The sequence below is a fragment of the Catharus ustulatus genome, chromosome Z (genome assembly GCF_009819885.2).
Source record: "Catharus ustulatus isolate bCatUst1 chromosome Z, bCatUst1.pri.v2, whole genome shotgun sequence".
Lineage (NCBI taxonomy): Eukaryota > Metazoa > Chordata > Aves > Passeriformes > Turdidae > Catharus > Catharus ustulatus.
Window position 1 is genome coordinate 26,795,937 of NC_046262.2, and position 14,543 is coordinate 26,810,479.

Consider the following 14,543-nt stretch of genomic DNA (forward strand, 5'->3'; position numbering starts at 1 on the left):
ACTACAGCCAGCCAGCCTTCAGGTGAAAAACAGGTTCTTCCTTTTTTTCCTTTTTTCTGCAACAAATGTTACACCGTTTCTTTCCCCCAGTGGTTCTTCTCAGCACAGCATCTCCAGTCCTTCCTGTCTGTCTAGTAGGTCAGATTTCCTTGATTTCTGTTCATTCTTGTTGCAACTTTGAAACAGTTTCAACCAAATATTTTGTGTCATTCAGTGATCAGACCAGACAAAGTAGTCTGTGTGTTGTCTTCACAGTACTAGGCAGAAAGGACTTCATCACATACCGTGAAAGCTATAAATTTGTTCATTCATCCCAAAACAGTATTTATCTTTTACATTTCAATGTGATGGGCTCAGTTTTTAGTTGTCTGTAATGCTCAGCTCTTCTTCAGAATTACTGCCCAACCAGTTCACATATACTTTTTCCATTTAATAATTTGTGCCTCAGAACTGGGCCTAACTGACTTAGCATGATGTTGGTTTAAGTCCAGTGAGAAAGTCTTGAGTTTATCAGTGATTTATAAATGTAGTTAAGTATTTGATGGAAATCATTATGCAAGTCTTTTTCTCTGTTCACCATAGCCTGGTTATTTCTGGGAGTATCCTAAAATTCTGTGCCCTCAGAGGTGAAAGTTAGGTGAAGTGAGAGGAAGTAAACAGTTTGTGTTTTAAAGCGGGCTTTAGTCGGAGGGGAAGCTTCAGTCTGTACATCTTGTTTGTGGGCTGAATACTTTCTTCCCGCATTGGACTAAAAAAGACTTGACCTGCATTGCTGACTTTCAGGCTGGAAAATTCTTTAAATAGATTGTCCATATGTAAATTTTTCTGTCTTGGTTTCGGCAGAGGTTTTGTTTAAATACCATCCAACATGAGTGGTTTCGTGTCTCAAGTCAGAAGTCAGCTGTTCCTGAAATGGTTGGAGACTACATAACTGCTTTTGAAGAAATCTCTCCCGCTGTCCTCAGACATATCATCAACATGGCAGATGGAAATGGAAACACAGCTCTGCATTACAGTGTCTCACATTCTAACTTTGAAATTGTAAAGCTTCTTCTGGATGCAAGTAAGTTTGCTTTTTTTTTTTAATTATTTTTGGTGTTGCAATTCTCATGGGTGAAATTTTTGATGGACTAGAGGCCAAGTTTGGTCTTCTTCCAGCAGGTGTTTTAACTGTTAACAGTTGGCTTACTAGGTAGTCTAGAATCTTTGTTTCTAGTACTAGCTTTGGAGGTGATGCTACTTGAAGAAGTTAAAAAAACCCACTTAAGTTATATACGGAGTTGAGATAGATGGTTGGATTCCTGACTCCTGGACTGCGGTCCCAAGTTCAGCAGCACCAATCTCCAGTAGTTTTCTCTGGAGGCAGCATAGCTGCTGCTCAGCACTCTGTAGGGTGCTGATGGAGGAAGATGCATTGAGGTATAAGTGCCATCTTAAACACACAAACTTAAACACTTAAACACTTGGTTTAGAGCAGTGTAGAAGTCTTTTCTATCCACCACATTGACTCATCTATGCTACTTTCCTGGGAAACTGGAGCAATATGGCATTCTGTCACACAGAGCATTTTCCTAGTCCATAAGCAATCTGATGCTGCTTCATGTGGCTGCTTTTGTTGCTTTCTTTTCTTTATCCTCTTGCAACAACACGTGCAGAAAGGATAGTGGCAAAGAGGAGACTCTGGAGTATCTGCTCCCCACATTCAGTGTGCCAGATGGCATCCAGCAGAAACCACACACTGGAACTGGACCCAGGCTGGTTGTTTAATCTGTTTAATCCTAGTTTTGATCCCTGAGTGAAGTTTGTTTCTCTAAACTAGTTAAAAAAGCTGTCACAGTTGGTTGTGAAAGCTTAACTAGGCCAATGACATGTCAGGACTGTAAGCCAAGCAAATACTCATAAAACCAGAAGTGTAGCATCAGATAAACAAGGATATGAATGATACACATCTCAGCTTTGATAACCTAGCACATGTGTCACACATGCAGAGACTTCCTCAAGAAGAAAGTGAGCACTTTGAAATCTCTGGTCCTTTTGAAGGCAGTCTGTGTTTGGGCAGAGTGAGTCACAGCAGGGGAATGCAGAGAATGTCAGGAGCGTGGGGAAACGGGGTGGGCTGGCTCTGCAGCACAGTGTGGTGGGAGGGAGCTGCCCCTCTGCTTCCCTAGGTGTCTCAGAGCAGCAGGAAAACGCTCATCTCTTGCTGGAAGTCAGGATTCCTGCAGGTTATGGTAGCTAGTGTATGCCTATGAACACCAGGGGTGTTAACTGTAGAATGTAACAGTCATGACTAGTCCCAGGCAATTCTCTCTGCAAGAGAACACTGCTCATGCCAGCACTTGGAAAATGTTTGCAAATAGGCAGATTCCTTCAGGTTTCAACAATCTTCCTCTGGACTGTGTCTGAATGGTCACTGTGGTCAACTTTGCAGTGTGGTTATACCACAGGTTGATTCTTACACCAAGAACTCTGTGTTTGACAAGAAGAATGGACAAGATGAGATGAGAGAATCCTCCATAGAATGTAGCAGAGGCACCAAGAGGACAAAGAGGAGATAAGTTTCCCTCATTGACCATGTAGAAAAGAAGCTAAATGTGACCTCAGAAAACACACTGCTGAAGTAGTCTAGTCAGAGTAGGGGCACACCATTTCCAAAAGTTATTAATTATTCAGGATGTAATGCATGTTGCAGAATATTGTGTTCTCTGGCTTCAGTGGCTTCACAGAAGTGATGTCTAAAATAGTATTGGTCTACTGGTTATAAGGCATCATAACTGATGTCTATTTAACATGAAAAAAAACTTGCAATATTTTATATCTGCACTTGAATTGCTTCTGAAATGTTCTTTTGACTGAAAAAAACCCAAAATCCTTTGGGCATAAGTCTGAAGAATTTCCTAAACCATTTTTGCTTGTTAAGATACCTGTGGTGTAATTCAACCTCTAGTCTACAGATAATGTTTAAGTAAATCTGAGTCCCTGCTTTCCAATACGATAAACACGCTGAAAACCCTGCTGCCCAGTAAATCAATAAGCACTGCTGAATTTCTGCAGAATTCTGGGAACAAAGACAGACTGGAGGCCAGGTTTGAAGAAAAAGGAGAAATCTTGTCGCTTGCTGGCACTGGTCAGAGGACTTGCCTGTATTTGTTCCCAGAGCAGTTTTGTTTGTGGTCAAATACACTGTAGAACTGGCAGCAGTCTTTATTTTAAAGGGGTCCATTTTTGGCAGTTCCAAAACATGTTGAAGTACACTTGCAGATTTTTAAGGTAACACCAATTGCAGGAAAATGTTTATGCTGAAGTGAAATATCTTTTCTACTGACCATGCTGCTGGACCACTTTTATTCTGCAGTATGGATACTCTTGGGAGAAGAGCTTAAGGATTCTCGTGACAGTGTTTCTGAATATCATTCTAAATTTCAGGCTACTTGCTTTTACAAAAGGAAAAAATAATCATAAATAAAGCCCTAAATGATAACATATAAAATGTCTTTGTGCTCTCTCTTGTGTTGCACACATAGTACAAAGAATGCTTTTCTTTCTGTGGCTCAAGAGTTCCTCTGTTAATTTTTTTTTCTTCTCCACCTTCCCCTGAATTGCCTTCATTATGAAGGCAGTTGTTACTTTTTCTTTTTATAGGCTGTTCTACTGACAGTTTATTCAGTTGATTAGCACAATTACTGCTTTTTCAGTTCTTGTTTTCTGAAGAAATTATGTCATACTTCTGCAGATGTCTGTAATGTAAATCATCAGAACAAGGCTGGCTATACCCCCATCATGCTTGCTGCACTCGCAGCTGTGGAAGCGGAGAAGGACATGAGGATAGTGGAGGAACTGTTCAGCTGTGGGGACGTGAATGCTAAAGCCAGCCAGGTCAGTCAAACAGTTCACAAGGCACATTCTACTGCTGTACTCCTGTGCCGTTTTATTGTCCCTTCCTATTGCTCCCATCCCTGCTCTTATCAGTTCAAATGTTGCTCTCGTTTGCTTTCATCTTCTGTGGGTTTTGTATGTATGTTTTAATTGCTGTATGCAAAATGGAACTGTGGAAGAAGAGTTGAGCCTCAGGTTTGGATCTCTTCTAAAAATGAAGGTTGGTCATTGTGTAAAAGAGCTATTACTGAATTTTGGGCAGCATTTACAAATTCTGCAGCATTTAGCTCCTTTGAAAAAACTACAGATGTCTGAAAATAGATTTGGTATCTTCTATTTATTCAATAAATAGTTATGTGAATGTGGGATATATGATCCATAAAAGGTATTTAAATAATGGCAATCAAAACTTTGAGAGTACTGTTTAAAATAACTTTTTTTTTTCCCCCAGAAGAAACGCAGTGTCCAAAACAAAAAGTGCTCCTGCTTTGTCACTGATTGTCTCTGTAGTTACCAGGTTTTCCTCTTCTCTCCATGCAGGCTGGTCAGACTGCACTGATGCTGGCTGTGAGTCATGGCCGGATTGACATGGTTAAAGCTTTACTGGCCTGTGGTGCAGATGTCAATATCCAGGATGATGAGGGCTCTACAGCTCTGATGTGCGCTAGTGAGCATGGACATGTGGAGATTGTTAAGCTTCTGCTGGCTCAGCCTGGGTGTAACAGCACCCTGGAGGACAATGTGAGTTGCCTTTCAGTGCTTCTGAAATCTGCTTGGGTGAATGTCTGACTCAGAGTACCAACCGCATGAATCTTCTGCTTAATTGCTAGCAAGTGCTATGATTATTTGGCTAGTATTTTTACTTTTCCAGCAGATGTACCTGGTAGCAATTTCTGTGGTTAGCTGTAGGCATTTAGTGGCCAGAACAGAAAAATCCCATTTGTTAGCTCATAGTAAAACATCTTTCCCTCTACATTCCTTCCCCCTTTCAAAGGAGTTTTCCAGTTTTCAGTTAGAACTTTATCTGGTGATTTAGGGCCTCACTATGTTGCTTTTCTGTGCCCTTGGCAAACATCAGCCCTACAATTCTCTTGCAATTATGTTCACACTGTTCCTACACCATGGCTTTTGTGACTATAGGTTCAATCTTAGTCATGAAACTGCATTGTTCTAACAATAAACAAATACAGAGTGTGACTTCAGTGCCAAGTGAGACACCTGCGTGTTTCTTGTTTTCAGGGATCATTGCAGCCTGCACTGTCAGCAGACAATTTGATCTGTGGATTTCTCAAGCTTGAAAACATTGACTTAGCTTGTTTCTTGCTACTACTATGTCCTTGTTAACATTTCTTGCATACTTTTCCTTTCTTCCTATTGTTTTACCTACTGAACACTGAAATAGAGCCTGGGTTTGGATTTCGGAGGGCACTGGATGTTTATTTGTGGAAGCTGTTGCAGAGGGACAAGGACATAATTTCTCTTCATTCACCCACGTGCTGCAGGAGGCAGCTCAGTTGCTCGCTGTGCTAATGGTGTGGAACATCTGGCTGGAGGCAAATATAAGAAGGTCTCAGTCTAACAAACACTTTCTGGAGCAGTCTAGATTATTGCTGCTCAGATGCTGTTAGCACTATCAGATACAAAATCAGTAATTACAGTCTTTGTGGGGACATGATATTTAACTATTCCTGTGGCCAGTTTGATACATTCCCAAGCACAAGTTTGACTGTTGCTTATTCACAGATTTGCCTGTGATGTGGGATTGAGATTTTTAGCCTTCCCCTAGCTATTCTGGGTGTCACAATAATTCTTTTCCAGTCTACATGATCAATGATAAGCTGAGTATCATCCTACTAATGTGTACTGCAGTGATTCAACATCTCTCTTTAAGAACCTGTATTGACTGGAGAATGTTAGCTGTGCATTTGTCATGCATTATATTGATTGTAGTAGCCAGCTACTGTAGCTCTCTGTCTGTTCAGGACAGTTACATTTATGTGTAATTGCTCCCTTTAGTCTCATAACAAGACTTTCCATGTGGATGCTGTCCACTGCGTCTCACACTGACAAAAGGGTTTACCATTTAAAAACTGGTGCCAACTATTCCAATACCAGTCATACAGCAGTGGCTGGAATGTGTGCTCCATCCCTGTGAGACATTTCAAATACTGGCATTTTTGTAGAGACTTCTGTGTGCAAGAGCCAAAAGCCAGGCAGTGAACCAAGCACCAGGTTCAGATCACAGGTTGCCTGACATCTGTGTCTTCCTGGACCAAACATGGTCCAAAGGAAAAACAGCAGATCAGTGAAGCACTCTTTCAGCTAAAGCAGTTTTTGCTTCTAGAGCCCTCAACTGCTGTGGTTTTTCAAAGCCATGGTAGCTTCTGAGAAATGGAGGTGGCAGTATCTGACTAGGAAAGTCAATCTGTTTGCATTTAGACTTCCATCAAGGAGCATATATGGAATTATGAGTGTAATTTCTCTTCGTTTGATGGGAGCTATACCACAACAATTACCATTTTAACACAGCAATTATCATTATATTTTACTAGCATTTTTCCCTCCCTTATCATCTCTTCTACTTGTTACTGACATTGTAGTTTCTCTGAGACAGCCCAATCTTCTGGTCTTACACAGCACTACATGTAACATTACTGTGATAATAGTGTGCTCATTCTTCCACAACAATAATCCACACTCCTCATTTAGAGAAATTATGAGGCTTTGACAATTGGACTGCCTCATAAAACAGCAGTGCAAGGTTTAAAGAAAAGAAATTAAACAAGACCCTAAATTAACCTGTCTGTATGAGCAGTAGGGCCTCTACTTAATAACTTCACTTCTCTGTGAGCTGATGGGGCTTTTAAGACATCTGTTAAAGCATACAAGCATTCATTCTCTTGTTTCTTCCTTTCTCCTCTCAGGATGGCAGCACAGCACTTTCAATAGCCCTGGAAGCTGGACATAAGGACATAGCGGTTCTCCTCTATGCCCACGTCAACTTTTCCAAAACCCAGTCACCAGTAAGTATAAAGCCTCCTGGAGGTTATGTTTTAATTTGCTGCTGTTGAACATAATAGTGAAATGTAAACAAGAAATTTACTCCCTGACAGCTGTACGGCACATGCAATTCTGAGTTTATTTGCAAGACAATTTCTGTGCTGTTAAGTAGAATGTAGTTTTTAAAATACATGTTGTCTGCAGAAGGTTGAAGCCTGGCTGAGGCATATTCCTGCTTCTTTTCCTAATTACCAAGTGGTACAGATAACTCACTAGCAAGGTTCACTGATTCTGGCTAGTGTGCAGAGGTGCTGTTGTATCATTTCAATGGTAATTATTGACCTGGAAACTGAAACATAGCTGTTCTAGGTATTTTGGCAGCTATCCACCTCTCCTCTAGCCCTGACTCACTCTCCTGATAAACTGCTGCTAAACACCTCAATGTCTAAACAACATGTACTTGCAGTTAGTAGGCTGTATGATAGCTGGCACTTTTCTTCCTAAAATTTAAAAAAACCAAAACTATCTGTACAATAAAAGGTAAGGAATTGAACGGAGTAACTCTGAGTGTTGTGTTTTCTGTCTGCTGGCTGGTTGATTAACTGTTCTTTCATCTTTTTTAGGGCACTCCTAGGCTTAGCAGAAGGACATCTCCTGGTCCCACTCACAGAGCCACATTTGAGTAGTAGTGTATAAATATCTGTAAAAAATCTCTTCGCCATCTTTAAGCTGCTAAATGTTACTGTTTTACTGAGACAGATACTGAATGTAATTGTCTTGTGCCTGAACTCACCAGCAAAGTGAAAGCAGAGATCTAGTGCTAAAGGTAGAAAACCATACACTTGAAGCAAGCATACAGTTAGGCGGTGCTCAGTGGAGAATCTTAGCCAGAACTGTTCTTTTGCTCACATACTCATCTTTCTGTACACTGGCATAAATCCTGTTTTTCTTTGTTGTAGATTATACTTTCTTATGTTATGTGCAGACTATGACTTCTAAAGCTATCCATGCAGGGGTGTCCCAGTGGCTTATTTTTAGTCATTCTAAAATATATTTACTGTGCCTAGACTTCATCACAGTAAACTTTTCTTAAATTTCATTCCAACATGATTTTCATGTTTTTAATTACTTTGAAATTCAGAAGTTGCAGTTGCTTATGTAGTCAGCTCCATGGATCTTGAGCTGGTGGGTGAGTGGGTAGGTATTGGGGATAGAGCCTCTTGTCAGGTCTGAAGTTCACTAAATAAGTTGTTGCTAATTGGGGATAATGTATAACTTTTTATATAAAAGATACTAGTATCTATAAAATTAACTCACACAGTATTTTCAACATTTTATATTCCTTAATAATTAAAACCTACATGAAGAATTACATGTCCTGTTACCATATTTTTATTAACTGTTTCAGTCTATAAGCTCCATGCGTATTTATTGGAGAATAAAATTAGAGGTACCAGCTGTATATTCCCCTTGAGTGGAATTGAGTGTAGTTCTTGGTGCGTATTTATGGAATGCTATTACCTTGTCAAATTCACTTTTGTCAAGTGTATTGAAATGTTTGAAGTGCCTTAGACTCTTGCCATATTTTCAGAATAAAATTTCATTATGCTGTTTTACTCCTCTCCTGTTTTACCTGTGATTTGTCATCATCCAAAAATGCTGCACATTACAACTGCAGCAGGAAAACAAGCTAAATTGGTAAATCAAGGAGCATATGGGACTGGACGGTGCCCACATGAGGTTTTTTCTGCTGACTGGAAAAGCTTTGCCCAAGATGATCCGCCTTTGCTTGTCTTGCACAGGCTGCACCTTTGCTGTTTGGTTGAGAAGTGACCTCTCTCAGCCATGTGAAGCATCCTGGGGAGGTGTCATAGGACTGTGTTCAAGCAGTTTACTTGAACTGAAAAGCAGTTAACTGAAATGAAACATTTGAGCTTTGTCTTACAAACAGTCCTGTCAACTTGGTGAAAGGGATGCTTTTTAGATGGCATGGAAGCAAGTCCCGAGCTAGTGCCTGTGTATCCTTGTCAGTTCTGACCTACCTGATGAGACAGAAACACAACTCAGTACCTTCCTTCAAGGATCTGAACAATTCTGCTACTCTCTGTCCTTTGTCCTTCTCTCCCTAAGTCCTTATGAAGCAACTTTGCATACCACAGTCCCTTTGAAATAGGGACCCACTGGAGCCACTGGACCCACTTGGCCTACATTGGCTTGGTCACTTGGCATGCCAAGAACTCTCCGTGAGGCAGACGTGGTTTGGCACAGCACTGCAGGTATGGTGTGATAATGAGTGCCCCAGTGCTTGGAGTGTCTCCTGGGCAAAGGGCAGCTGAAGGATCTCTGATGGGGGGACATAGCCTAGTGGTCCCAAACAAGCCCCCTGCCCCTTGATGTCAGTCTGTTTTTACTCTTGAACCTCTCTGGTCAATTTTTCTTCTCACTCCTCACTTAATATCTACTAATGTGTGGATACTGTCTCACCTGGATCCTACATGTAAGTTATAGAGGCATATCACCCAGCAAGCCAAATTACTGTGAAAATAAGGTCTTCTCTCTGACACAAGACTGATAACAAAGATAAGCAGCAGCAGGAAAAAAACCCAAACAAATAACAAAACACCAAAAAATGTCTCTCACCCTGCCATCTCTCAAGAGTCAGTGGGTACAGGCTGTCCTGTATAGCAGGGTGGTGCACGCAGGCATCCACCCAATAACCTGAGATTGTGTAACATACAGTACACAACAGCAGTGCAAACTTCCCAATGATTTCCTCATTCACTTAGGATCTGGGTGGTTTTATCATTAAGCAGAATTAGTGCAAGTTGGATCTCCCTGGCTTCGGCATGGCAAGAGTTGGTTTTGAGTCTTCAGATGTGTTGATCTGCCATCTCCTGCCCCAGTTTGAACAACTGTCTGGAAAGCAAAGTCAAGATAATCTGTTCTTGTGTTCATGAGTTTAAAATACGCATGGGGGTAGAGATAAACAAATCAAGCTGAAGAAGTGGAGAAAACAGATTACTGCTTTAATCTTTCTCCAGAACTTTATCTAATTCTACAGAAAATTCAGTTCACTTATTTATACACGCTTGCCTGTATCTCATGGATTAAATTCTTGCCTAGAAAAGGGACATACTGCCAGGACAGAATTTGGAAAACAAAGAGGTTCTGATTTCCATTCTACCAAGAATGTAATTTTTATTTAACATTGGGTTGACCAAAACTAGACTACTTGTGGTTTTTTAAGAGACTTAGTGATCATATATCTAACTCTCATAGGAGTAGTTTTTGGGTAATCTTTAGAGGAGCAGGGAGTTGGACTTCATGTGTCTGTTCTAACTTGAGATATGCTGTGATTCTGTGATGCTGTGATGGCAGCTTTAAAGCATGTAGATTATGCTCCAGAGTCTGACTTTGATGAAGAGTATGTTGAGCCATCTGGTAACGTCCTCTTTAGCAGTGCCTCTGTATTGCTGTAGGAAATAGGTTAATTAGTAACATGTCTAATAGGTCTTTGCCCCAAATAAAATTTTTAAACTATGATCTCTGTTGCTGTGCTACTGAGCTTCATTTGCACATGCTATTTGTACACACTGTAGCTTAACCCCCTCTTTGTACATAATGGAGCTAAAAAAAGATTGTAAAATGCCCGTGAATAATAACTTTCTAGAGCAGAGGGCCATGACTGTTATTTTCCATGTTGGAACAGATTTCTGTCTCTCCTTCCACAAATCAGTGGGAGTCCCGGGCATGATGGGATTCCTGGATGTGCAGCTATCATAGAAGGGTTTAAAACAATTAGTCCAGAAGTTTAGGTGACACAGGGAGAATCACCAAATGTACTTTAATACTTTTTTTTTACCTGCAACAGAAGCATAAGGACAGTAATGTGGAATCAACATCCCTTCCTTTTTTTCTTTTGTTTTCTTCCCCCAATCCTGAATACAAATGGTATATTAGAAATTAAAACATTTTCTAAGTGACAGAAATCTGCGGAGGAATCTGACTACCCTAACACCATACAAATGTCAGACTACACAACTTGGAGTGCCTGGATTTATTTAGGTGCCATTTTCCTGGTAAGCAAAAGAGCCTAACTGCCTAGAGCTTCAGAAACTCTTAGATGAAGCTATGGACTCAGCATTTCTGTGCAATGTTCAGTTTTGTCCCAAAACCTCATTTTCCTGGGCTAAAATGCCTTGTTAAAGAAAAGTGACCCTTGTTTTAGTTGTGTGGTGAAGTAGGATCTTCTGGTGTGCCATGTCAGGAAGATTGCCAAAAGGAACCAAAATTTTCAATGTGTTAATGAATATAGGTGAAAAGTACAAAATCACTTGGCTATTTTACTAAAGTCAGTGAATGTCATTTCTGGCATAAAATCCCATTAGGGTATACTTAATTAATTAAGTACTTTAAAAAATAAGAAGTATAAAATAAGAATAATTTCTTCCTTTAAAATTTTTTTCTCTTAAATGATTCTCCTAGCTCGAAGAGGTGACACCTGAAGCTGTTCATACTGTGGAAGCTGGGCCCTTCCCCAGGAAATAGTTAAGAGGTTCCCAAAAGTCTTTGTATGCACTGATGCCCACTGATGCAAGCCAAGTTTAATTCCATCTACTAATGCTGGATGGCATTTATCACTGGTGCTGGGATTAAGGGGTTTACCATGCATACCAGCTCTGACCTGAGCTCCCCCTACACACCCTCACTGGCATTTGTTTTTCAGGTCAGATGATGTTTGACTCTCAGTATATCCAAGCATGATGTTGTTATCACCTTTGAACTCTGACTGTCAGTGAATATGTAGGAGATGGGCAATTTTTCAAGATTGTAAAATATGTCACTGTCTTTTTCCATTTACATTGTCATACGTTGAGTCTGTCACTTAAAAGGTGAGATTTGCTGGTATACATTAAGGAAACAAGCCAACAAAATATTAATCAAAATCAACAACTGAAGAAAGCATTTTTTTGCAAGACATACTTTCAGAGGTTTTATCTTCTTGATACGGCTGGAAGAACTCAAGTTATTCTAGAAGGAGCTTTTTAGTCCATTTCTGCTGGTGTCTCATACTTTTGGCTGAGAAGTCTGTCAAAAGTCCAGTTCAGCCATGGTATGAATTAATGCAAGCCTTGGCGTCAATCCCTGACGCACAGGACTTGCTGTTTCGTTGAGGGGAAGCAGCCCAAACATTACAGGGACCTTCCTGCCTTTGAAAGGCACCAGCAAAGCTGGCCAGAACAGCATTCATGCTCTTACTGCAGCTGCAGATAGCTCTCCTCAGCGGACTCTGTGCCTGCATGCAGGTCTGTAAACCATCTATTCCTGCTCCTCTGTGGGCACACAGGTGTGCTAACTACAAACATTTCCTCACTAAAAAGAAATGCTTTCAGTTGTTCAGTTCACATGGTGATGCTTGGGGCCTGTCTCCGAAGGTGTGATGTGGGACGAGGTACAGAAGTAAGGGGCCAAGGAGCAAAGTTAGAAGACCTGCAAGGAGGATTTTGTATTCAACATTTTTAGAAATTGCCACAGTGAGATTAGAGGAAAGGGATACCCAGTTTCAGGTTTGTTTTGTATTTCAGTTAGGGATTGTGGAAGTATTAGCCTTTACTACCCACAACTTATGTCAATTTTAAAGGAAGTCAATTTCAGAATTCCTGCCTTACTTCACTTTGGCTGTAGTGTCTTTGTGCATACATGCCTGGTAAAAGCTGAGCCACCTGGTTGGTTTTAGTTCATGTAACATCACCCAGTGTTTAATTACCACTGGACAGTAAAGTGCTGTTGAAGGAGCAACAGAATTGCATGCTACCTGCACAAATATTTGGGAACCTCTCTCAAAGAAACTAATAAGGAAACACTAACAAGATTTTGTTGGTGGTTTTTTGTTTTTCAGAGATGATTCTAATACTTTTTTGAGGCTGTTTGTAAAAGAGTACATCTGTTTTCTTGACAGGTTGTTAGGCAAAGAAAACAAAGCACAGAAGTAAGTCATGCTCAAAGTAGTATTGTTTTACAGGTGTATACATCTGTGGTGGGTTGATCCTGGCTGAACACCAGATGCCCACCAAAACAATTCAGTGACTCCCCTCCTCTGATGGTCCGGGAGAGACAGAAAAGTCTGGTGAGTTGAGACACAGACACAGAGAGATCACTCACCAATTGCTATCACAGGCAAAAAAGACTCAGGGAGGTTAGTTTAATTTACTGCCAATCAAATCAGAGTAGAATAGCAAGAAAATAACCCCCAAATCTTAAAACACCTTTCCTCTCTTCTCTCTTCTTCTCAGGCCCAAGTTTACTACTGAATTCTCTGCCTCCTCCCTATCAGTGGCACAAGAGGACTGGCATGAGGTTTGTAGTTAGTCCATCAAGATGCTTCTGCTGCTTCTCCTTCCTCTTATTTTGCTCCAGTTCCCAAACTCTCCACTATGAATCCTTCCAGCAGGCTGCAATTCTTCACTCCAGTGCGGGTCTCCCACAGGGTTACAAGTTCTCCCAACAAACCTGCTCCATCATGGGCTCCTCTCTCCCTGATACACAGGTCCTGCTAGGAGACTGCTCCATAGTGGGCTTCCAAGAGGGTCACAGCCTCCCTCATATATCCACCAGCTCTGACGTAGGGTCCTGCACAGGCTGCAGGTGGATCTTGGCTCCGCCAGGGATCTCCGTGGGCTGCAGGGGCACATCTGCATCACCACAGTCTGCACCAGGGGCTGCAGGGGAATCTCAGCTCCAGCACCTTCAGCACCTCCTTTCCATCCTTCTCCACTAACTGTGGTGTTTGTTTGCAGAGCTGTTTCTCTCAAATGTCCTCACTCAGCTGCTGTTGCTGAGCACCTTTTTCCCCTTCTAATACATATTCTGCTCAAAGAGCTATCACCATCAGTGATGGGCTTAGCCTTGGCCAGGAGTGGATCTGTCTTGGAACATACTCTGGCTAGGTTGGATGTGAGGAAGAGTCTGGCATCTTCTCACAGAAGCATCTTGATAGCACCCCTGCTACCAAAACCTGGCCTTATAAACCCAGTACAACAAACCTTTGTCAATATATCAGATGGTTCCTTACTAGAGGTGATTAATGAATTCTCAAAACTTCTGTTGTAAATGTTCTATTCCCTTAACTATTTTCAATTCTTCCTGTTGATAGAAAAAGCATGCTTCCACACACCAAAATGCCCACCTGATGCATCATTCCTGAAGAGATCTCAGGAATTAGAGGGTCATTAGGGGAAGCAGGAGACTTTAGGTAGCTGGTACCTGCTGTGAGCACTTCACCTGGGGCCTTACAGCAAGTGAGGGGCACTGCAGGTCGGCTTGATTGACCTTTCTTTCTCTATCATTTCATCCACAGGTGCCTCTATCATTTTATCCACAGATGCTTTGCTGCTTCACTCTGTGCCATGGGCAAATCATATCTCTGTGTGTTTGGTTAGACAACACCAGACAAAACAAACTGCCTTTTAAAGTATTTCTTGCAGTACAAAACTGCCCTTCAAGGACTTCCATGCAAACCTGTAAATAAGGGCCTCATTATACTTAAGGAGAGTATGATTAAGTACATTCACCCATGAATGATAAACCTCAATGTCCATGTACTCCAAACACCATTACACTCACCTGCAGTATTATTATTTAGACAACATGACTGGTAACATTTTTTT

At 41.1% G+C, this 14,543-nt stretch overlaps 1 protein-coding gene across 3 annotated transcripts in view; it reads left to right on the forward strand.

The window, feature by feature from the left end:
• Positions 1-8,492, forward strand: part of KANK1 (KN motif and ankyrin repeat domains 1) — a 133,789-nt gene extending 125,297 nt beyond the window's left edge. For 2 of the 3 annotated variants that reach the window (XM_033085722.2, XM_033085719.2), the window contains 5 exons: positions 841-1,063; positions 3,734-3,876; positions 4,417-4,617; positions 6,801-6,899; positions 7,500-8,492. In XM_033085722.2, the coding sequence (XP_032941613.1) occupies positions 841-1,063; positions 3,734-3,876; positions 4,417-4,617; positions 6,801-6,899; positions 7,500-7,562 (729 nt within the window). In that variant the 3' untranslated portion in view covers positions 7,563-8,492. The remainder of the gene's footprint in view (positions 1-840; positions 1,064-3,733; positions 3,877-4,416; positions 4,618-6,800; positions 6,900-7,499) is intronic. The other variant, XM_033085720.2, reaches the window with a different exon arrangement.
• Positions 8,493-14,543: the final 6,051 nt, after the last annotated feature.